The following is a 23,849-nucleotide window of genomic DNA, read 5'->3' on the forward strand; positions in this document are numbered from 1 at the left end:
CCGGCGGCACAGCCTGCGCCGATCGAGCTGACGGCGCCGGAGATGATGGAAACGGCGTTGATGTACTTGGCGCCGGGAAATGCCAAGACGGCGCCAACTAAAGAAATGGCATGAAGGGGGCCTGGGCATATGCCTGAGGAACCTCCAGATTAAACACTAATGGACTCATGGGACAGGAAGGTGCTCCAGAGGTGTACATAGCTCTATGGTAGACTCCATACATAGCATTAAGATAATGCGCGGGATCTTGACCCAGGCCGGGGAAAGGAGGATAGGCCCCCAGGACAGATTCCGGTGTAGGCGTTATCTTGTTCGGGCCAACTGGCGCTGAGGCGGAGCCAATGGAGTCGCATGCTCATCCAGCACAGGAACCTCTTCCACTGGAGCCGGAGAATGTTCCGATGTCAGTGAATGAACCAGGGTCGGAGATCGAGCTGGAGGAGCTGCAGGAGAAGCCGATCTTGCAAGAGAAGCCAGAATCGAGGGAGAAGGAGGCACAAAGTCCTTACGGCGTCGACGAGCTGGAGAGGTCGACTTCGGCGCAGCTTCTCTACCAGAATGGCGTTTTGAAGAATGCCTCTTCTTCTTCTTATGCTTCTTGGCTCTCGAAACATTTCCCGACTTCGACTTCGAGCCCGACCTTGACCTCATTCTGGAATGAGACCTCGACCTTGACCTTCTTCTACCTCTTTTCTCCTTTCTCATCTTCGCCATGAAGAGTTTTGCTTCTCTCTCCTTTAATGCCTTCGGATTCATTTTCCTACAGCAGGCACATCCCTCGACGTTGTGATCCGACGACCGGCACCAAACACAATCTTCATGCGTATCTGTAATGGACATAAGTCCTCCGCACTCCCTGCAGGGTTTGAACCTGGACTTCCTCGACGACATCCTTGAAAGGAAACAAGAAGAATCACAGGAATACAGCCAGAAACACAAAGTAGCAAGTGAAAAAGGGAACTGACGTCATCACGCCAAAAAAGGCTCTCTTATGGCTCCAGTGACGTCAGCGGAGTTGCGAACGGAGCCATGGTTCTGCGACGTCGTCCTCGTTGGCGTGGAGAGCTAAAACATTTTTTTGAATGCTGCTGGCGCAGGGGGATATTCACAAAGTGAGGAATCCACAGGCAGATGTATCCATCAGAATTACGTGTTAGGGAATTTACAAAGGAGAGCAGCCAGAGAAAGACGGCGTGGTTGGTTCAAAGTACAAATTATCCACCTTAGGACTGGCTAGGTCTAAGACATCGATCACAGTAAACAAAAAGGTGCAAAAAAAGATGATTCGAAGTATCCAAAAATGCAATGTTTCAGTAGGATTCAGTGGATCTCTCTCCTCCATTCAATTTTGGGGTATTGGGCTGTTGCCTCTGTGGCCAACCCTCTGCCACAAAGGTAATACAGTGTAGCTACGTATGTGCCAGGAATGACACCATCTACATACTCTCACCGAATCTCTGACAGAATATGGAGAGACAGGATATCGACACTCAAAATATCGACGTTGGAATATCGAAGGCAAGTATATCAACACCCTATCTACAACATGGTAAGGACAAAAATATCAAAAATAAAATATCGATGTTAAAAATATCGTAAGTAAATATATTGGTTTTTTTTATTTTTAAAAAAAGAATTATAAAGTAAATAATACTTTCATATAATTTAAACTTATGTAAAAATATTTTAGAATGTTTAAAATGATTAAATAATACATATTTAATATTAAACATGTAATTAAAATTAAACGTACAATTTGTAATATATATTTAATTATTTATAATATTTATTATTTTTTTAATTATTTTAAAAATACTAACAAATACTATAAATTACAAATACATCAACACTCATAAAATAATAACATAAATAATAATAAATATGTATATTTAATACATAAATACATTGAAATATACTTTCAATATTAAAAAAATTATTTAAACACAACATTATGTAACATAATAAAAATATTATAAAATATATAAATAAATTATATTGGATAGCATAAGGCTAAAAATTACTATTCAAACTCCATAGGGTGCAACAGTAGGGAAAGTGTTAGATAGCAAATAGGTAAAACTTACTATTCGCACTCCAATGAGTGCAACATTAGGGAAAGCGTTGGATAGCGTATGAGTAAAAATTACTATTCCAACTCCAAAGGGTGCAACAGTAGGGAAAGCGTTGGATAGTGTAGGGGTAAAATTACTATTCCCACTCCAGAGAGTGCAACAGTAGGGAAAGCGTTGGATAGCGGGTGGGTAAAAATTACTATTCCCACTCCAATGAGTGCAACATTAGGGAAAGCGTTGGATAGCGTAAGAGTAAAAATTACTATTCCAACTCCAAAGGGTGCAACAGTAGGGAAAGCGTTGGATAGTGTAAGGGGTAAAATTACTATTCCCACTCCAGAGAGTGCAACAGTAGGGAAAGCGTTGGATAGCGGGTGGGTAAAAATTACTATTCCCACTCCAGTGAGTGCAACAGTAGGGAAAGCGTTGGATAGCGTACGGGTACAAATTACTATTCCAACTCCAGTGAGTGCAACAGTAGGGAAAGCGTTGGATAGCGTAAGGGTAAAAATGACTATTCCAACTCCAAAGGGTGCAACAGTAGGGAAAGCGTTGGATAGCGGGTTGGTAAAAATTACTATTCCCACTCCAGTGAGTGCAACAGTAGGGAAAGCGTTGGATAGCGTACGGGTAAAAATTACTATTCCAACTCCATTGAGTGCAACAGTAGGGAAAGCGTTGGATAGCGTAAGGGTAACAATTACTATTCCAACTCCAAAGGGTGCAACAGTAGGGAAAGCGTTGGTTAGCGTAAGAGTAAAAATTACTATTCCAACTCCAAAGGGTACAACAGTAGGGAAAGCGTTGGATAGTGTAGGGGGTAAAATTACCTTTCCCACTCCAGAGAGTGCAACAGTAGGGAAAGCTTTTGATAGCGGGTGGGTAAAAATTACTATTCCACTCCAGTGAGTGCAACAGTAGGGAAAGCGTTGGATAGCGTACGGGTAAAAATTACTATTCCAACTCCAGTGAGTGCAAACGTAGGGAAAGCGTTGGATAGCGTAAGGGTAACAATTACTATTCCAACTCCAAAGGGTGCAACAGTAGGGAAAGCGTTGGATAGCGGGTTGGTAAAAATTACTATTCCCACTCCAGTGAGTGCAACAGTAGGGAAAGCGTTGGGTAGCGTACGGGTAAAAATTACTATTCCAACTCCAGTGAGTGCAACAGTAGGGAAAGCGTTGGATAGCGTAAAGGTACAAAATTACTATTCCAACTCCAAAGGGTGCAACAGTAGGGAAAGCGTTGGATAGCGGATAGGTAAAAATGACTATTCCCACTCCAATGAGTGCAACAGTAGGGAATGCATTGGATAGTGTAGGGGGTAAAATTACTATTCCCACTCCAGAGAGTGCAACAGTAGGGAAAGCTTTGCATAGATTAGGGGGAAAAATTACTATTCCAACTCCAAAGGGTGCAACAGTAGGGAAAGCGTTTAATAACATAGATTTTTAGTGTCACATACTTCTAAATAATGTTTATATTTCAAATAATGTATAATTAATTTTTCAAATACATCAACATCAATAAAAAACAATTAATTTTTAATAAAACCAATTACATTTCAATAATTTATTGACTATAAATTAACAACAAACACCAATAAATAATAATTATTAAATATTAATCACCAAATACTACATATTAAAGAATAATTTATTTATCATAACAATAAAATATTATTTAAATTTAAATCAATATTAAAAATTAAAATACATTATACAAATTGATATTTTTAGAAAACATAATGTTTAACAATTATTAAATTATTTTTTCTAGTTATGAAAAATATTTACAAATGACAAATATTAATTGACAATTTAGAAAATAATAATGTATTAAAATAAATAATTACCAAATAATAATTTTTTAATACATTAATTATCCATAACTAAAAATGTATAAATAATTAAATATTTACAATAAAATTACTTTCCACCCAATACCCCTATAAACCCACAACACGCTCAGGTACTAAAACATAACATTTAATTGAAATTAACATTAATTACCAATTATATAATTAATTTATCAATTAAAATAATTAATTGCCAATTAATATTTAATTACAAAATAAATTATACATCAATATATATTTTATTAATTACAATTAAATTACTTCCCAGCCTATTGCCCTATAAACCCACAACCCGCTCCAGTACTAAAACATAACATTTAATTAAAATTTACATTAATTACCAATTATATAATACATTTATCAATTAAAATAATTAATTGCCAATTAACAATTAATTACAAAATAAATTATACATCAATATATATTTTATTAATTACAATTAAATTACTTCCCACCCTATTCCCCTATAAACCCACAACCCGCTCCAGTACTAAAACATAACATTTAATTAAAATTAACATTAATTACCAATTAGAAAATTAATTTATCAATTAAAATACTTAATTACCAATTAATAAATAATTACAAAATAAATTATACATAAAAAAATATTTTATTAATTACAATTAAATTACTTCCCACCCTATTCCCCTATAAACCCACTACCCACTCCGGTACTAAAACATATAATTTACTTATAAAAAAATGTATTAATATATAAAATTAATACACATATAATATTATTTATTTTAAATACTTAACTAAAACATATAACACATACATAATAAAAAACAAAAAAAATTAAAATATCGATATTAGTGTCCTCGAAATTAGTTACATCAATATATATGCTATCGATATTACTAACTTCGATATTACTTACATCGATATAAAGAATTTCGATATTACTTACCTTAGGGTTGATATTCTGTCCAACGATATTCTTGACATCGATATTCTGCACCTTCGATATTTCAAACACGATATTTTGGTAGGTCGAAATTTAAAACTCGATATTTTGACTGTGTACCACTCTCACCATTGTTATTCCTGCTTACAGTGCTAATGGAGACCACTGAGAAAAGTGAGAGAAACGTGTAAAAGACCCAGATAAACATATTCATATGAAGCTTTAACCACTCTAAATTTCCAGAGATTCATACACTGTTTTCTGTAAACAGCTGTGTCTTACTGCAGATTTAGGTTTGATATACTCGTGACTTTGTAAGGCATTAGTAAAACATACTTTATCACACAAAAAATATATACAAATGAGGGGCTAGAGTGAACATTTCTCATTACCAGAATTTTCTGTGTATGTCACACTTAGTTCAGGTGCAACACCTATCTGCTCATATAAAATGCTCCTAAAATCAAAACCTAAAATTTCAGGAATACGTCACATGTAAGATAGAAGTAAAATACAACCATTCACAGGAATGGAGTGGTGAATATATTTTAGGGGAAATGCTAATAGAAGTAAATGGTTTCAATTTGACATGTGAATGACACATATAATAAGGATTGGCCTGTGGTTCTCTGTTGCTAATACTCTACTTTTTATTTTAGATTTCTCTACATTGTATGTAAACACATAGGGCTCCATTAGGATGTCGGGTGGATTTCCTCTGCCAGGGTAGCGGTGGCCACCGCCACCCTGGCGGAGGCAATCCGCCCGACATCCTTCCCTGCATTCCCCCCGCCATATTACGATGGCGGAGGGGACCGCAGCGGTGGGAACCACCGCCGCCTGTTTTCCGCCCCGGTCGCCTTGCGGCCGGGGTGGAAAAGGGATAACATGGTGGCGGTGTCTATCAGACACCGCCAGCCATATTAGAATAGGCATTTTTCAATGCCTGTCCGTGGCGGCATTGCCGCCACGGAAAGGCATGCGGTGTTCACTCTGGGGGGCCCCAAAGGGGGGTGGCACACGGGGGGGTACCTGTGGTACCCCCCTGCATTTGTATAATCGCAGCGGCAAGCACCGCGCGGTGCCTGCCGCTTCGATTATGCAAATGCGTGCATTTGTTATTAACATTGTGGCGGGCGGTGCAGTGAGCACCGCCCGCCACAATGTTAATTTGAGGAATGCGCCCGCCACTGTGGCGGGCGCATCCTAATGCCAATGTCGGGACCCCCGCCCTTTAGACGGGCGGTCCCGATTTACGATGGGATGACGGGCGGGCAAAGTCCGCCCGTCATCCTAATGGAGCCCATAGATGTCACAAAATGCAGATTTAGTGCAAGCATTTATTCAAGCATAGCAAGAGCTAGAAAGTTTGGGTTGTCAAAATAAATAACTAACATTGATTCTCAAATTAAATGTTTTGCTTTTTTATAAATTTATCTTAAAGAGAATCATAAATTTTGCTGTGACATTACAGAACTTTCTAAAGACTATGGGCCAGATGTAGGAAGCCTAATACCAGTCGGTAACGGCCGAAATGACTGAATTTCGGCCGCTACCGACCGGTATTAGGCTTTTCAGATGTAGGAGGCCACATTTCAGGATTCGGTAATTTACCGAATCGGTAATTTAATAAGTCGGTAAATTACCGAATTCTTAAAATACCCATTCGGTAATTACCGAATCTGTAATGTAGGGAGCACTCAAGTGAGTGCTTGTTACATTTAAGGATTAGTTATTTACCACCAACTATTAGTTGGTGGTAAATAAAGAATTCCTTTTAAAAAGCAATGTTTTGCTTTTTATTTAGTGCCATGTGGCAGACATACATGCCCTTTGGGCATGTATGTGTGCCACATGTGCAAACATGCCCTATTCAGGGGTGCAACAGGGTGTCAACGTGACACCCTGCCACCCTTGAAAGGGTTCCCCCTATTACCGATTCGGTATTTACTGATTCGGTATTTACCGAATCCGTATTTACCGAATCTGTAATTCCCATTCATTCCTATGGGTCTCCAGGCTCATAGGAATGAATGGGAATTACTGTATCGGTATTTACCGATTCGGTAAATACCGAATTGGTAAATACTGATTCTTAATTACCGAATCTTACCGATTTAGTAATTTTTACCGAACAATTATCTACATCCCATTTACCTATTCTTAAATACTGAATCCGTAAAATTCTGTATTTAAGAATAGGTAAATTGAGATTACCTACATCTGGCCCTATATGTGGCACATATAACTGGTGTCTTTTAAAAAAAGTCTTTTTATTGAGTATGAACAATAACAAATCACATGCATAATCAAGAGATAATTGGCATATTTCATCATGCATAACAGAACTCTTGTGTAACACATTGAGAGCGATCAGGGTGTAACTTGCCATCTTCGTTTTGTACATTGCAATTCCACTTCTATTGTTGGGGACACACATAAATCACCTTGATAGGCATTCTATTTGCCCCACTTTTTGTCCCATTTTTTGGGGCACCCTCTTACTTTGAACACCTCTTTTTCCGCAATCTTACACTTATCAAGTTTCCTGGTCCACATCCGGAGCGAGGGACTGTCTGCCACTCCCCATTTCCTCACTATCTCCCTCTTGACTAACGTGTAGGCCAGCATCATAAATTGTCGTTCAGTTTCTGTCAGGTCTGTCGGCCCCTATACATTTAAAAGACCCCGCTGAGGTGTAGGAGTGTGTTCTTTCTCCAAGGCTTGTAGCATACTCTCCGTGGTCGCCTCTGAAAGAGGTCTCACTCCTGGGCAGTCCCATATAATATGGTCATAAGATGTACTGGTGTCTTAAAAGGGGAGTTTGTTGACTGAACAAACATTCTTTTATATATTGTGATTAAAACCAATTTTTCATGGTTTTTAGAATCAACCTGAAGAAAGGCATTTTAGTTTGCAGCTCAAAATATAAATGATATTCAGCAAATCTGCATCACCAGGTGCATCTCTGCAGGTCTGTAAATAAAAGTATTCCCAAGCAAATATAAAACTTTTGGAGTGATGGTGCAACAGAATATATAAAGAAGTAAATCTCGTTTACTCTGCACATCTGGACATTCTGCAGAGTTTTTAATTTTTTTTTAAAATGTGTATTTAAAATTCTCCACTGACAATATATCCAAAAGACATTTGGCAGCAAATGAGACAATGGCATGAAGAACAAATCAAATTTCTGAATTGAATGATAGAACCTGACACAATTTACTATGAACAAGAATGCGTCTTCATAATACTACATTTTTTTGTGTGAAAACATTTATAAAATCTCTAACACCATTTCTAATCTGAGGATAGCAAATCTAAATGTTGAGGACGGCTGCATGAACATACCGAACTAACTCAGGAGGAGGTTGGAGTTGCAATTAACATGATCAAATCAGGTTCCTCTGACAATCAAGCTCCACCTCACATTTTGTTTATTCTGTCTCCCGCACTACTTTATAGCCTCACCGAGCTTTTCAATATGTCTTTACATTTTGAGACAGTTCCTTTCAAATGGAAGTCAGCAAGGGTTAAACCAATTCTAAAAAAACAATTGGCTGATCCGAAACAACTTAATAACTATCGGCCAATATCCTTGCTGCCATACTTTGGGAAAGTAATTGAATCCCTGGTGAACAAACAACTAATGGCCTATCTAGAAACATATCAACTGTTTGACGATTCCCAATCAGGCTTCAAGGCCGGTTTCAGCACTGAAACAGTCGTGTTGGAGGTAGTAGATAACATAAAACTCTCTTTAGATGACAGGCAGTCAAATGACTTATCGGCTGCCTTAAACATGATCTCTCGCAAATCTTAATACAGAGGCTAGAAGAGATTGGAGTAGGAGGCAATTTCCTTAACTGGCTGAGAAACTTCTGAAAAGAACATACCAGCATTGCCCAAATCGAATCCCTAGTCTGCTGTAGTTCAAGAGTTAACAAAAAGGTTACCCCAGGGGTCAGCGCTTAGCCCTATTCTGTTTAACGTCTATGTAGCACTTCTGGCAAGGGCAATCAGAATGTATGGCTTCGATGTAATCTCATATGCAGACGATACTTAGTTGATAATCATCCTGGGACCCAACCCTGATGCTATAAGAACTAGAATTATTACCTGTATGCCTCACATTACCAACTGGATGCAAAAGCAAGACCGAAATTATTCTATTTGGTAAATCACAAGAACTTTGGTGAAATGACTGGTGGCCAACCAGCATGGCTCCTTGTCCAACTACAAAATTCTCGGTGCGAAACCTAGGCATAATAATAGATGACAAGATATCCATGAAGGACCACGTTAACCATACTCTGGCCGCAAGCAATGGCATTATGCGAACACTATAAAAAATATTCCAATGGATACCTCTGGCAGTGAGGAAAACGCTGGTTAAGGGTCTAATAATTAGCCATTTAGACTATGGTAATGCATTCATGGCGTTCATCAATGAAGATCTATATACTACACTGTAGGTGTTTCAGAATACCACCGCCAGACTAGTGCTAAATCTTCCTTCCTGGTCCTCATCTGTACTGATCTTGAGATCGCTGCACTGGCTCCCAATTAGGAAGCATACTTGTTTCAAAAATATGTGTATTGCCCTTTGCGGTGTTGGGCCAAGTTACCTAGCCAAGAAACGTATGTGGTATCTACCAAAAAAAAACTCTGAAGGAAAACACCTTCTGACCAGCCGCGGTCGGCAGTAGGAGTTCCTGCAGGGCGGTGACGTGGGGAGGGGGAGGGGCAGGATGGGGAGTAGTAATGTATGGATTACGGAGTTTAACAGGTAGATAAACATATAAATAACTAAAACGAATTTCTTTGCGTGCACTGCATCGCCAAATGCAGCGCAGTGCGCGCAACTAAATTCGTTTTATTTATTTATATGTTTACTTATCTATTAAACTCCGTAATCCACACATTACTACCCCCCCACCCTGCCCCTTCCCCTACCCACGTCACTGCCCTGCAGGAACTCCTTCTGCCGACCGTGGCTGCTTCGAAGCTCTGACCCCCCTTAGAGTTCGAACCGTCAGAAATGGAGGTGGATCTTTCTCCTACCTAGTTCCTCAACAATGGAATAAGCTTCCAACACATGTCAGAGCCACTAAAGATAACAATATGTTTAAAAAGCAGCTGAAAACCTGGTCATTCTAACCCATTTTCCTATGTCTGGGACTCTTCCTTAGTTGGACCTGCTGTAGCGCCATGAGACCCCTCGGGTGACATGTGTGCTCAATAAATGGTCATAACATAACAGTACACAATACGTCAGCACAACCCCTGCCATTCCGTAATGATTCAGTTGCTGGTGTTAGAAAATTAATCAGCGCATATTTGGTAGTTGGACAACAATGCTTTGGAAATGCAGCTTGAAATGTTCTTCCTATTTTGTACAAGAATTTATAAAGCAGTTTCTATACAATATTGAGATAAGGAAATCGTAACGCTACCTGCTGAACTGTAGAGTTCCCACCATTCAATATGGCAATTCCCAGCTTCAGTGTAGCTGCAACCATTGGGCCCATTTCACCTTGAAAAATTAACATTTAGACGTTTTAATTATCTCAGCATGTGAATGCCAATATGAACTATATAAATCTGATGGATCTTTCCATTACAGTTTGAAAGAACAACCTTGTATATACATTTGAACCCTGGCGAGTGATATCGCACTTTACAAATAAACATGACGTAACATAACTTAACGAACATAACGTAACCAGAGAACATGTTCCTCACAAGAAGAAAAAATGTGCTTTTGTGAGAAAAGAAAGTGAGATGTGTATGTTTTAGACCACACCAATATCATTTAGATTTTAGTTCCAGGAATATCAGAGTTCCTTAGAATATGAAAGGCTGAGACAAAGATTTTCTGAAGGCATATATTATGGTATTGCAAGTGTTATATTTTGCAATACTTTGATAGTTGCTGAAGATATTTACCTTGCCTCTAGATACGCAGTGGCCGGTGCAGGTAAGCATGGTGTCCAGGGGGCTGGGGAGGAGTCGACCGACGACGGAAGAGGAATGATGTATTTATTTATTTATTTAATATTCCCTATTCCGTTGTCTGTTGACTCACCCCCTCCTGCCCGGCCCGGCCCGCCCCCCCTCCCCCCTCCCCTCCCCCGCGCTTACCTGCCCCGGCTGCTGAAAAACTATCAAGATTGTCGGGGAGGTTTTTTCTGCCTTTTGTCCTCCTTTTGGGATCCTCATAGGAAGACACTTGACACCCTTCATGTGTATGTTAAGTGGATGGTGACACCGTGGCTAATAATCGGCATCAGACTTTCCTTGAACAATCACAAATGACATTCAGGGCCGGACTGGCTACCAGGCATTTTGTCATGCTGCCAAGCTGGGGGCTGATTTCGTTGATGGGAACCTGCGTGTGCAAATTCGTGTTGATTTCGAAGCACACGCAGGTCTCCATCTACGAAATTAGCCCCCACCGCAGTGACTTCAGCCCCCAGCTCTGCAGAATGCCAAAATGCCGGGTAGGTAATCCGGCCCTGATGACATTTGAAAGACCTTCACTGCATCTAGTACTTGGCAATTACATATTGCTTACAGCTTCTCATGTTGGTCCACTGAAATATTGCCCAATCTAAAAAACACTTTATACAAAGCAAAATCACACCCTGTTGATGGTCAAGGCTCCTCGTGTAAGTAAGAGACTAATAGTATCCCTTCGCAACATACAAATGTAATTGTGATTGATTTCCTTCTTTTAGCATTTATTTTGTCAAGTGCAGTTGGAAGCAGGAAAAAATGTACTAGTGTGCTTCAATACAAGAAAATATATCTGAAATGTCTACTTTTCACAAAGGATGAAATCTGTGCATCTTCTTTTATCCAATTACACTGTTCCACTTGCACGAATGTATCCCAGAATGTCTCTAATGTTAGCACATGTGGGGTCGACAGCATAGCTCGGAAGCAGTGAGATTGGAGTTCTCTATTTCATAATGTGCATCTGCAGATCCTGAACTAACTTCGAGAAATTTTAACTTTAGTATATGCACATTAGATGTGTGAAATTGCATAAAAATAGCCCCACATCTGTGTCCTGCCCGAGTGTCAGGGATCCTCGCAAAGTTCTGCAAATCAGATATAAAATTAAAGAGATATTGTTCAGCGGGCCTAATTGGGTGCCTGTAGCCAGCCAGTGCTCCATCGCAGTCGGTCTGAATTTGTGACTTTGTCCCTGTCCAACGCGACCGGATATCCACATTTGGCGTTTTGTGCTTTTTGGCTCTATTTTCTCTAAAATCTTTAAACTTAAATATCTTAGGTTCTACTAATTGTGTTTTTGCCATTTTTGTCTTAATTTGTTAATCATAGAAAGTTCTATTTTCTAACTTGGTGGGGAATCCTTTTGTGTGGTGTTTTTCACTGTATTACTGTTTGAAGTATTGCACAAATACTTTACACATTGCCTCAAAGTTAAGCTTGACTGCTCTGTGCCAGGCTACCTGAGGGCTGAGCACAGGTTAACGTAGGAAAGGCTTGTCCCTCACCTTGGCAAGAAATGTGGTTGCTGCTTGACCAGGGCTCTCACTCCAATCAACTAGTTACCTCATTTCTTACAGAAATGCAGAAAACATGCACTTGCATTGTATGTCCACAACAAATATAATTAGGCCACAAACTGATTTTGGTCAGTCTTTTGAGCTTGTTAGAACATACATCAGAATGTTGGCAATGGCATAACACAGGCTCTGTAGCCATCATGGCATGGGGGCTGGTGCATCCAACCCATCTGGGTCCACAATCCCTTAAGAGGCAGGCGGCTTTCAGCTCAAGGCCAATGAGTATTTGTGAGCATTTCACATCTGTCTGTAGATTAAATTGTGGCCTATATACTGGTATTCAGACAAAATATTGAGTTTAAATTATCGTTCTACATAAATATCGAGTTTAAAATATTGTGACATAGAAATATTGTCAGCAAGAATATCGATGTCAAGAATATCAATTGGAAGGTAAGTAATACCGATTTTTAAAATATCGTAGTTATTAATATTGTTTGCAAAAATGTAGTTATTTAAAATATCGTTTTTTAATTATTGTTATGTATTTTGTTATATTCTTTAAATGTATATGATGTACATGTTTTGTATAATTATTGTTTATGATATTTTATATATTTGTACATGTTAATACATTTAATTTAATAAAATGTTTAGATTTTTTGTTCTGTAGCAGGTTGTGGGTTTATAAGGGAATAGCCTGGGAAGTAATGTATTTATGATAAATTAATGAATATTTTGTATTTTATGTTATTTATTTAATTGATATTTATGTATGCTAATTGAGCCATAGATTTTTCTTCGGTAAAATGTAAGTGTGGGGTGTGGAGTTTATAGAGTTAAAGGGTGAGACATAATTTATTTTAATTAATTATTAATTAGTCAATTAACAATAATTAATTAATTAATAATTAGTTATGTTAACTGGGTAAAAAATAAATTGGTGCGGGTTGTAAGGTTATACGGGTAAAGGGTGGGAAATAATTTAATTTTATATAATAAAATTTGTAATTAATAAATAATTAGTTAATTAACATTGATGCATTAATACTCAATTATGTTAGTTGAGTAACTTTTTTTAGGTACGGGTTGTGAGGTTATAGGAGTAAAGGGTGGGGAGTAGTTTATTTTTAATTAATTAATAATTAGTTAATTAACATTAACTAATTCTTTTAATTGTGTATTGTTTATGTACAGGTTGTGGGGTTATTTGTGTAAAGGGTGGGTAGTGATATCTTGTTATTTTATCATTATTTTTCAATAAGAAATTAATGAATTGATTGATAATTATGTGAATTTTCTAATGTAAATATTTTAGGTGTGGGTTGTGGGGTTTGAAAGGGTGAAGGGTGGGCATCAATTATGTTAGTTGTGTAACTTTTTTTAGGTACGGGTTGTGGGTTTCTAGGAGTAAAGGGTGGGGAGTAGTTTATTTTTAATTAATTAATAATTGCATAATTAACAATAATTAATTATTTTAATTGTGTATTTTTTATGTACAGGTGGTGGGGTTATTTGGGTAAAGGGTGGGAAGGGATATCTTTTTAATTTATCATTACTTTTCAATAAAAATTAATGTAATTGATTGATAATTATGTGAATTGTTTAATTTAAATATTTTAGGAGTGGGTTGTGTGATTTAAAAGGGTAAAGGGTGGGCAATAATTAATTTTTATTTAATTGATAATTAGTTGTTATTTAATATTAAATAAATATTTGTTAATTACGTTAATTGTTAAATTACAGTTTTTGGTTGGGTTGTGGGGTTTATAGGGTAAAGGGTGAGGAGTAAATTAATTGTAACTAATTCATAATTATTTTAAATTAATATTAATGATTACTTTGAATATTATGTTAATTGTGTAAATATGTGTCGGTGTTGTGTGTTTTGGGGGTATATTGTGGGAAGTACATTAACTGAACATAAAATGTAACTATTAATAACTAATTGAATATTAATTAATAATAGTTAAATGTTATGTGCAGGTACTGAGTCTTGTGAGGTTATAGGGTGGGAAGTTACTAAATTATAATTATGTAATACATTTTGTGGGTTAAAAATAACTAAACAAAATGAATATTTAAATGAATATTATTGCCGTATTTTAATTATATCAACATTTGTAGGTATTTTGATATATATTTAACATTGTAATATGTTTTCCATTTTTAACATTTTGAATATTAAATATATTTTATTTTTTCACAACATATTTATATTTTTTATTATTTTGGTTTTTTTTGTAAATAATGTTTTTTGTGCAAGATATTTTGATTCCTTTAACGTTGCACAGACTAGAATGGGAATAGTAAATTTTACTTCTTTGCATTCCACCACCTTCTCTCCGTTGTAATGGCTAGAGTGAGAATAGTCAATTTTACCCCTCTGTATTTCAACACTTTCCCTACTGATGTCTTGACTAGAGTGGGAATAGTAAATTTTACCCCTCCGCAATCCAATATTTTTCCTACTGTTGTACTGATTGAAGTGGGAATAGAAGGTCGGAGGTTTTCCAAGTCACGTCGCAGATTTCGCCTTTGACCGCACGCAATGGAAACGGAAATCGGCTAGTCATTCCGTCTGGTTTCCAATGGGCTCAAGCAGCCAGTCGGAGGCCTCATCATAATCCCTATGGGCGGCATTTCCGCAGTAGGGATTACAATGTCGCTTTCTAACAGGCCTTCCAAGTCGAGCTTTCGGACATGTAAGGCCTGTCGGAAAGTGACTTTGAGGGCCCCTAGCAGGGCTCCCTTCTCCCTGCGGCTTCTGGTTGGGGGCGAGGGGGTATCTATGGTGCCCCTCTGTTAATCCGAGCACCGGGAAGCAGGCACCTGGAGCTACCTACCGGGGGGTACATGGATGAACAGATTCTCCCATTTTTTTCGGGAGCAGGTGCTACGGCCAGTTGACAGCTGCAGCACAAGCTCCCATATAGAAATGGGAGTACGCATTGTAATGCTGCGGTTGAGCAGCATTACAATGCGTACTCCCATTTCCGCCCGCCCGCCATCATAATAAGGCCCTAATTGTTATTGGTATTTGTAAATATATATTTGTTATATTTTTTAATTTTTAAAAATGTTTGAAATGCTAAATAAATTTAAACTATTAGTTACATAATTGGTTTTAAGTAGGGATCTGTAAAATTCTATATTCATTATCATATATTTGTGTAACTTTTTTTAAATTAAGTTAATGTGTTATATTTTTTAAATATATATTATAGGCCGATATTTTTTTCGTTATTTTTGTACTTATGATTATAGGTATACAATGTTGATATTTTGTACATCAATATTTTGGTCACAATATCTCTGTCTATATTCTATCAGTTCACCTTATATACCATGGAGGCCACCACAATTTCATTTCTTGACAAAAATAGCCAATTTATCTAGTGTAAGTTAGTAATTTTAACAGCTCAAACATGGTTTAGGGAATTGTCAGATGAGAGTGCTTCAAATTCGTGGGTGGGAACAAAACAATGAGAAATAATACATCGAGGCAGCTTGTTTGAATAAGAACCTCATTCTTAAAACAAATGAGTTCTTCTGGATCCAAATGTGTACAACACAGCATAGTTTGAGATTTACTCATATGTTCTGGTTGCAGCTAACTTTTTTATCCTACACCCCTGCTAATTGTTAAAGTGTTCCTATTTCTCTTTCAACAAACAATGGAATTTACTTCTGCCTTTAAAGGAATGTCAACGGCAAAAATGAGTCAGTAATTGGTTAATAAATGATAACATGCAAGTATGTTTGATGGTAACTACAATCTTCCAAGGCATTCCAACCCTGTATAGCCCCCTACCCAGACATTACTCACACAAGATATGGTGTCTGAATAAATGTAAATGTATTTACGGGTGCAGAACCATCTTCCTGAATTTAAACGGGATTTTTCGCTCATAAATGAAGCTAGCTTAGTGTGTACATCTAACGTTTATGTGCAAATCACTTCTTAAAAGAGGTATGAAATGTTTGCTCCTTCGTATCAATGTCTTCGGGTCTCCACTGGTAAATGAAAAATAGAATAAGTACTTCAGCCATGATCAGCTTCTCATGGAAATAATGAACATCATCACAAGAGAAAGACTCCAAGTCTCAAAACGTTATGAAGGATATAAGATTCCATGAGAAGCCTTGGATACGAAGGGGCATATTTACAAGCCTTTATCGCCACAAGAACGTCTCTTTTAATGACATTCCTGTGGCGATATTGGCTTTGCCTTATTTACAAGGTGGTGATAAGCCACTTAACCTGGCTTAACACTGCCCAGTATATAAGGCCCCCGTTCATGCTACAATTAGCATGAAAGCGTGAACGTGAAGGGCAATAGGTGATGCAGTGGGCATTCTGCTGCAAAACCCATTGATTTTGAATCTGTGGGGTGGTGTAGTTACATGGTGAAACGAGGAAAAATGCTTTATTTCTTCTCGTTTTTATTGTTTCGATGTGGCTGCATTGTGCAGCACAATAGAAACAGCAAAACACCATGAATGTTTGTTTATGTGCAGGTAGGTGGCCTTTCCTTAACAAAATCCTAAAAAAATTGTGATTTGCAACTTCTATGTACACATGCACACACAGAAGTTACAAATTGCAATTTGTGATTGTTTATGCACATAAACAATCATTCTCTCAATGTAGGCACTCTTTAACTATGGTGCAAGGGAGTCTGTGTTGATGCTACGCAGCTTAATTTAGTGTGAGTGCTAGGGACAACACAGGGATGTGCTGTGTCTTTGTAAATACTGCTCATCCTTGTGTTTTTGGAATCGGGGAACATGGCATTAGCATTTTGTGCTTAACGTCAACTACGCAATTTGCAGTTCTTGGTGCCATGGACACTGTAGGACTTCCGTTTCATAGGAAATTGCCATGGGATAATACAGGTCCAGGATGAGGCTACCGAGTTTCTCATTCAATGCTCAGTTTTCTTGTGGACGCAATGGGTACAACATTTGATAGCCAATGGGGAGCACAAACAGGACTGGGCATATTAAATATCCCATTTCAAATAACGGGGTGCATTCAGGAAACATCATCCTTGTTTAGAACAGGCACATCTTATGGACTTGCTCTGTCTTCACTGAGGCACAGTTTAAGGTTTCTGACCCACCTATGGTTTCAGTTTTCTGTACCAGGACATGCTATAGCTGTCTGCAATCCTCCAAATAACCACAAGTAGGAGGTGGTGGTGTGGAGGGCATGAACAATGCAAAGTGCATGTATTGAGGAAAGAGCACAAGCATGGAGATACTGTACAACAGGGAAACAACATTGCTGTGTGCAGAACCAAAAGAGACCACCTTCCAGGAGGTGAAGCCAAGAGCAAAGGGGCTTGGAATATTGCCTGTCCAATCTCAGAGCAAGGAATGTATGCAATCCATACCAGTTGGATCACTACCAGTGGCCCTTCTAAGCATCAATAATAATTTGCCGCTCCTGTGAAGGGCCACTAATAACTCTACATAAATGTCATACTTCTCAAAGTTTGGGAAGTTAAAAAAACTATTTGAAATTGCGAGGTTGGGGACATTTGACCTCACAATGTTCTATGAAATGTTTGATTTCAGTATGAATGACCACCTATAGTAGTTGATTAGGATGGTTAAAAGATATATTCTATCTGATTTTACTGCATAAAGAGTATTCATAGAGCAAACACAATCCAAAAAAATGCATAAAGGAGGACTTCATTACTGAAAGAACTGGAAATCACAAATATGAGATAACATTTACACGAATCAACTGAAATAAGTCTACACAAATTCAGAAATCTTAATTGTGAGCCAGCAGAAATTTCTTGGTGTGTGGACCAAATGTGTGATTTTAAGGATTTTACAGGTATGCTATAAACACGACAGAACTTGGACAGAAGTTGTTTTATTAAAATAACAGAGATATACCCAGTAGATAAGCCTACTTGAGAAACAGCAAGAAGCAACAGGCAATAGAATAGATATCTAGTAAAAAAAAAGAATTACTATGAAGTAGAATTTTTTGGTGTGTGGACCAAATGTGTGATTTTAAGGATTTTACAGGTATGCTATAAACACTACAGAACTTGGACAGAAGTGGTTTTATTAAAAAAATCAGAGATATACCCAGTAGATAAGCCTACTTGAGAAACAGCAAGGAAGCAACAGGCAATAGAATCGATAACTAGTAAAAAAAAAAAATACTATAAAGTAGAATTTTCTTCAAAATAGATGGCTGTTTATTACCTTTGCTTGCACTGATCATTTGCAGCACCATCTCAGCAGCACCCCTGTCATGCAGTCTGGCTTGCTGGTACAGAAGCTTCTGTTTTTCCACTTCTTTTTCCTGAACAAAAATATAAGTTATTTAACTGATGACCTTGCATAACAGTTAAGTCATTGCAATAACATATAATCTTGTTGGATACTATGCACAGTATATGCTTTTGCAGCATATGCAATAAGGCAGTGCTTCCGAATCTTTTTACATCCAAGTCCAACACCTAGCTTTAATAGACATGAGACTGGGAGATTTTTACTGTAGGAAGAGTTACTTACCTTCGTTAACGATGTATCTGGTAGAGACATAGTCTAGCCGCAGATTCCTTAACTTAGAATCTAGAGTATGGGCGGAATGAAACAGAGGAACAGAACGAAGCAGTCTGTGTTAGAGAGTAGAAATAATGTCACCCTGCAAAAGGGCAAGCCATCCTAAGGGAGTATATAAAGCCCCACCTGAAAAGGTCCTCGAAGAACGGGGAGGACAGGCGGGCATTAAGGAATCTGGGGCTAGACTCCGGGCCCGATTCCCAGAACAAACTTAAGACAAAATCATAAATGTACTACCATTTTGCTATTCACAAAAGGCACTTACTCATTTTGGCATTTACAGAAATCACTTACTCATTTCGGTATTCACAGAAGTTAGGAGTCCTAACTTTATGACTCCTAAATGCCTTCAGTGAATACCGAAAGTCTTAAAGTAAGGATATTTCTCAGTTTAGGAATAGTAAAGTTAGGACTCCTAACTTTAGGACTCTTAAATGCCTTCTGTGAATACTGAAAGTCTTAAAGTTAGGATTTTTCTCAATTTAGGAGTAGTAAAGTTAGGACTCCTAACTTTAGGATTCTTTTTGTGTACAAAAGCAAACCTGCATGCAATGCACACACCCTTGCACCCTGGTGCAAAGGTGCCTGCATTAGCACTAGGCTGTCGAAATGGAGCTAGTACAGGGGAAAAGATGAGAAATGCACCGCATGCCATAGCAACAGTGCATTCCTGCCCTTTCAGTTTGACGAGGGGGCAGCAGTGCCAAATACCCAGAAATATGCCCCAAAGCATTTTGACCATTTAGAGTGTGTAGTAATGAGTTACATATAAAGCAAAAGCTTTAAATGTGACATACACCAGAACCCTTGCGACACACCAGAATTTGAATTGCGACCCACATTGGGAAATGCTGCAATAGAGGCAATACCACTATTTTAGAAAAACAGAAACATATTCCATTTGTAAATGTGGCACCTTTTCAGACCGTTTTCTGCATGAGAGAGGAGTGTAATGTAATGGGCCACAACACCCACTGCTTTTTGACTCTGCACCAGATTTACAAGGAATGCAATGCAAAAACAGGCGTTAGATTGGCAAAATTAGGAAAATGCTTTATTTCTCCTTGTTTTTGCTTTTTCTATGTGTGCCCCATTCTGCAGCACACATAGAGAGAATAAAATGCCAATAATGATTGTTTCTGTGCAGGAATTGTACCTTCCTGCACAAAACAATCATTAGATAATGGGCATTTACTACTTCTATGTGGGCTTCAGAATGTAGCATGCATAGAAGTTGCAAATTGCCATTATTGATTGTTTATGTGCAGTAAGGGAAACCTCCCTGCACATGAACAATCATTCCTGCAGCGCAGGCACCTTTGCACTATGGCACAAGGGCGCCTGTGTTGGTGCTAGGAAGCTACTTTTAGTGCCAACACAAGGGAAAACAAAGGGGTGTGCCATATTCTTGTAAATAAGGTGCATCCCTGCATTGAAATGACGCAGTAGGCACTGCAGATTTTGTTGGGTCACAACAGCTGGTATTCTATCATAAAAGAATGCAAGCTGCCCCTCTAGTCTCATAGCCAGACTTCAACTTCCGCTTCACATGACTCTCCTATACCCTCCTTGCCGTGAACTCCACGCCCAAGCAGCCTCTGCTGCTAGAAAGAGAACCCAGATTGGCTCCTGCTGGTGGTGCCCCTGCCCCTCCCACCTCATAGCCAGACTTTGACTCCCGCTTTGTAGGACTCTCCTAGGCCCTCCTTGCTACTGAACTACACCTCCCAGCCGCCTCTGCTGCTAGGAAAAGTGCCCGGATTGGCTCCTTCTGGTCCTGCCCATATGGCCTCATAACTGGAGTTCAACTCCCTCTTTGCAGGACTTTCCAAGACCCTCCTCGTTGCTGAACTACACTGCCCAGCAGCCTCCGCAGCTAGGAAGAGAGCCCAGATTGGCTTCTGTTGGTCCTGCCCTCTGGTCTCATAGACGGACTTTGACTCCCTTTCACAGATTTTCCTAGACCCTCCTCGCAACCAAAAACTACACCTACCAGCAGCCTCCACTGTTGGTGGCACCTGTGGGAAGCCCAGGTCAAGGGCAGGCCTTTCCGCACCAGTCAGCCCAGAAGAGGCAGGGCTTGGCCACCCATGTTTTAATTGATCCTGAGCTTAAAGTACTGTACCTCCCTGGCCTTGTTCCTGCGCTAGCTGCTGTCCCAGCACTGCTCTGTGTCCCTGCAGATGCGCTGCCTGCTGTCACTGCCCATGCGCTGCCTATGGCCCATGTGCTACCAGCTGCCCCTGCGCTGCTCCCTGTCACTGCCGACACTTCCACTTCTCCTGAGGTGCAACCTACAAAAGCTCCAGCACCACTCTAGCTCACAAAATCAAGAACATCTCGCCGCTGCTCCATTGTACACTGCCCAATGCCTGCTCACTCTGCAACCCCCCCCCCCCCCCCCAAAATCTGGGACACCATCACCACCCTCTCCAGGAATATTGCCTTCATCACCGAAATGTGGCTCAACCACCTACCCAAACCCCGACATCACCACCGACACTCCCAAATGCCACAAGCTGATACACTGTGACCACACCAAGAAACAAGGCAGAGGTATTGCAATCATCTTCAAGGAAACTATCAGATGCACCACTTCAATTATACAAACTGATGTGAAGACCACGTTAAGAGGTTCCAGTCCATCAAGGAGGGGGTCTATCGAAGAGCCAGGTTTCGAGGTTTGTGAGTGATGGTCTTTCTGTGTTCGAGGGGGATCCATTTGCAGTTCTTAAGTAGGAGGCGGAGGGTGTGGAAGCAGGAGGACGAGCCAGAGTTGATCTGGCAGTCCATTTTAAGCTCTGAGTCCAGGATGATTCCCAGGGTGCGTGCATGGTCCGTGGGGGTGGGCGGGCTTCCGAGAGCTGGGGGCCACCAGGTATCAGGGTTTGGGCCCTTGATGAGTAATTCAGTTTTGTTGGTGTTTAGTTGTTGGGAGCTGTTTTCATCCATTTGGCGACGGCTTCCATGCCTTCTCAAAAGTTGTGTCTGGTGGTGTTGGGTTCATTGGATAGGGAGAGGATGAGTTGGGTGTCGTCTACATGAACTGGGGTGGCTTGGTGAGCAAAATAACGATGGATTAAACCCGGATCAGTGACTGAGGGTGAATGTTTAACAATGTTCAACATTCCGTCCATCATCTTTTTTGTGTTGCATTTTCACCCTAAGTGGGAAGGGTATGCCCAGACGTTTGTCCCGTGCTCACTTCGCCACTGGAGTCAAGCTATCCTGGCTGATGAGGACTGAAAGCCCAAAATCGGTCCTGGGATGCTTGAGTCCTGTCCAGGGAAGACAAGGCCTGGCAGTTCAGCAGGGCCGGACTAGGAACGATAATTGGCCCTGGCAAAGTGCTCGGCAGCCCCCCTCCCCAAACTCGGGGGGTTGGAGTGCCTCCGAGCTTTTTGCAGGGGCTGGTTTTCGGCCGATTTTGGTACAGGGCCAATTTTGCAGCTAAGCTGCAAAAACGGCCCTGTACCAAAAACGGCCCCCAGGGGCCCAAAACCGGCCCCAACCCTTCCGGGGCACCGGGGGATTGCCCGGTGCCCGCTATGGCCAGTCCGGCCCTGCAGTTCAGTCTGGACTGTTCCCATGAGGCACAGGGTCAAGACAGATTTGCATCAGGCTATGTCTGAACTGGAGTGGCGTGGTGAGCAAAATAACGATGGATTAAACCCAGATCTGTTACTGGGGGTGAATGTTTGATAATGTTTAAAATTCCGTCCATCATCTTTTTCTGTTACATTTTCACCCTAAGTGGAAAGCGTATGCCCAGAAGTGCGTCCCGTGCTCACTACACAACTGGAGTCAAGCTATCCTGGCTGATGAGGGCTGAAATCCCAAAACCGGTCCTAGGATGATTGATTCCTGTCCAGGGAAGACATGGCCTGGCAGTCTGGTCTGGACTGTTCCCATGAGGCACAGGGTCAAGACTGATTAGCATACGGCTATGTCTGAACTGGGGTGGCGTGGTGAGCAAAATAACAATAGGTTAAACTCAGATCTGTGACTGGGGGTGAATGTTTAACAATGTTCAACATTCCGTCCATCATCTTTTTGTGTTGCTTGTCATCTGCATATGACACAATGTGGAGTCAGTAGGTTCTGACGATGGGGGCAAGCGGAGCCATATAGATGTTGAAGAGCGTAGGGCTGAGGGAGGACCCCTGGGGGACTCTGCAGTTGGTAGGTGTAGGGTCCGAGAGGAAAGAGGGGAGTCTGACCCACTGCGTTCTGCCAGAGGAAGGAGCGGATCCAGTCAAGGGCCTTGTCTTCACTGAAAAAACCATAGGTTTCAGGCCGGTTATAGTTAGGAATTATCCTTTAAAAACTTCAGAAATTCATTGAAAAAACCATAGGTTTCAGGGGTGTTATAGTTGGCTGGACATTTCACTCATACAAAACCATTGAAATTCCTCTGTTATAGTTAGTTGCACTAACTGTAACTCTTACGCCCGCAATCCACTTGTGATGAGGTCACATATTACATCATTCATGACATGGTCAGTGACATCACTGATGACATCACTGATGACATCTCAAATGGCATCACTGATGACATCATCCAGTGAATGTGGTTTGGTTCGTTTTTTAAATATGTATTATATATATATAGCAATCTGCATTGAAGAATGAGTGGATATATTAATATCTAGATGGAGGATTTAGTAGCAGTGTGATTGACTGTTTACTTGACTAATGTATAGTGTTGCATTAAATGTATTGGACAGTGACTAAACTGTGTGAATATCTGTATCACTTTGTCAGTTGTTGTGTAAACTGCTGCACCAGTTGGTTACTAGATATGTGAAAGTCTATATTAGTTATTGATTAGTTAACTGAGTATGTGTATGGGAGAGTGAATGTGTGTGTGGTTC

The 23,849-nt window shown here is 39.8% G+C and overlaps 1 protein-coding gene across 1 annotated transcript in view; it reads right to left on the bottom strand.

Annotated features, from left to right (window-relative positions):
• RYR2 (ryanodine receptor 2) overlaps nucleotides 1–23,849 on the bottom strand; it is a 3,481,211-nt gene that overhangs the window by 648,330 nt on the left and 2,809,032 nt on the right. Inside the window, exons 80-81 of the mRNA XM_086925791.1 lie at nucleotides 18,613–18,712; nucleotides 10,297–10,376 (exon numbers count right to left, since the gene is read on the bottom strand). Of these exons, the coding sequence (XP_086781917.1) occupies nucleotides 10,297–10,376; nucleotides 18,613–18,712 (180 nt within the window). The remainder of the gene's footprint in view (nucleotides 1–10,296; nucleotides 10,377–18,612; nucleotides 18,713–23,849) is intronic.

Source organism: Lissotriton vulgaris, chromosome 6, assembly GCF_964263255.1.
Source record: "Lissotriton vulgaris chromosome 6, aLisVul1.2, whole genome shotgun sequence".
Lineage (NCBI taxonomy): Eukaryota > Metazoa > Chordata > Amphibia > Caudata > Salamandridae > Lissotriton > Lissotriton vulgaris.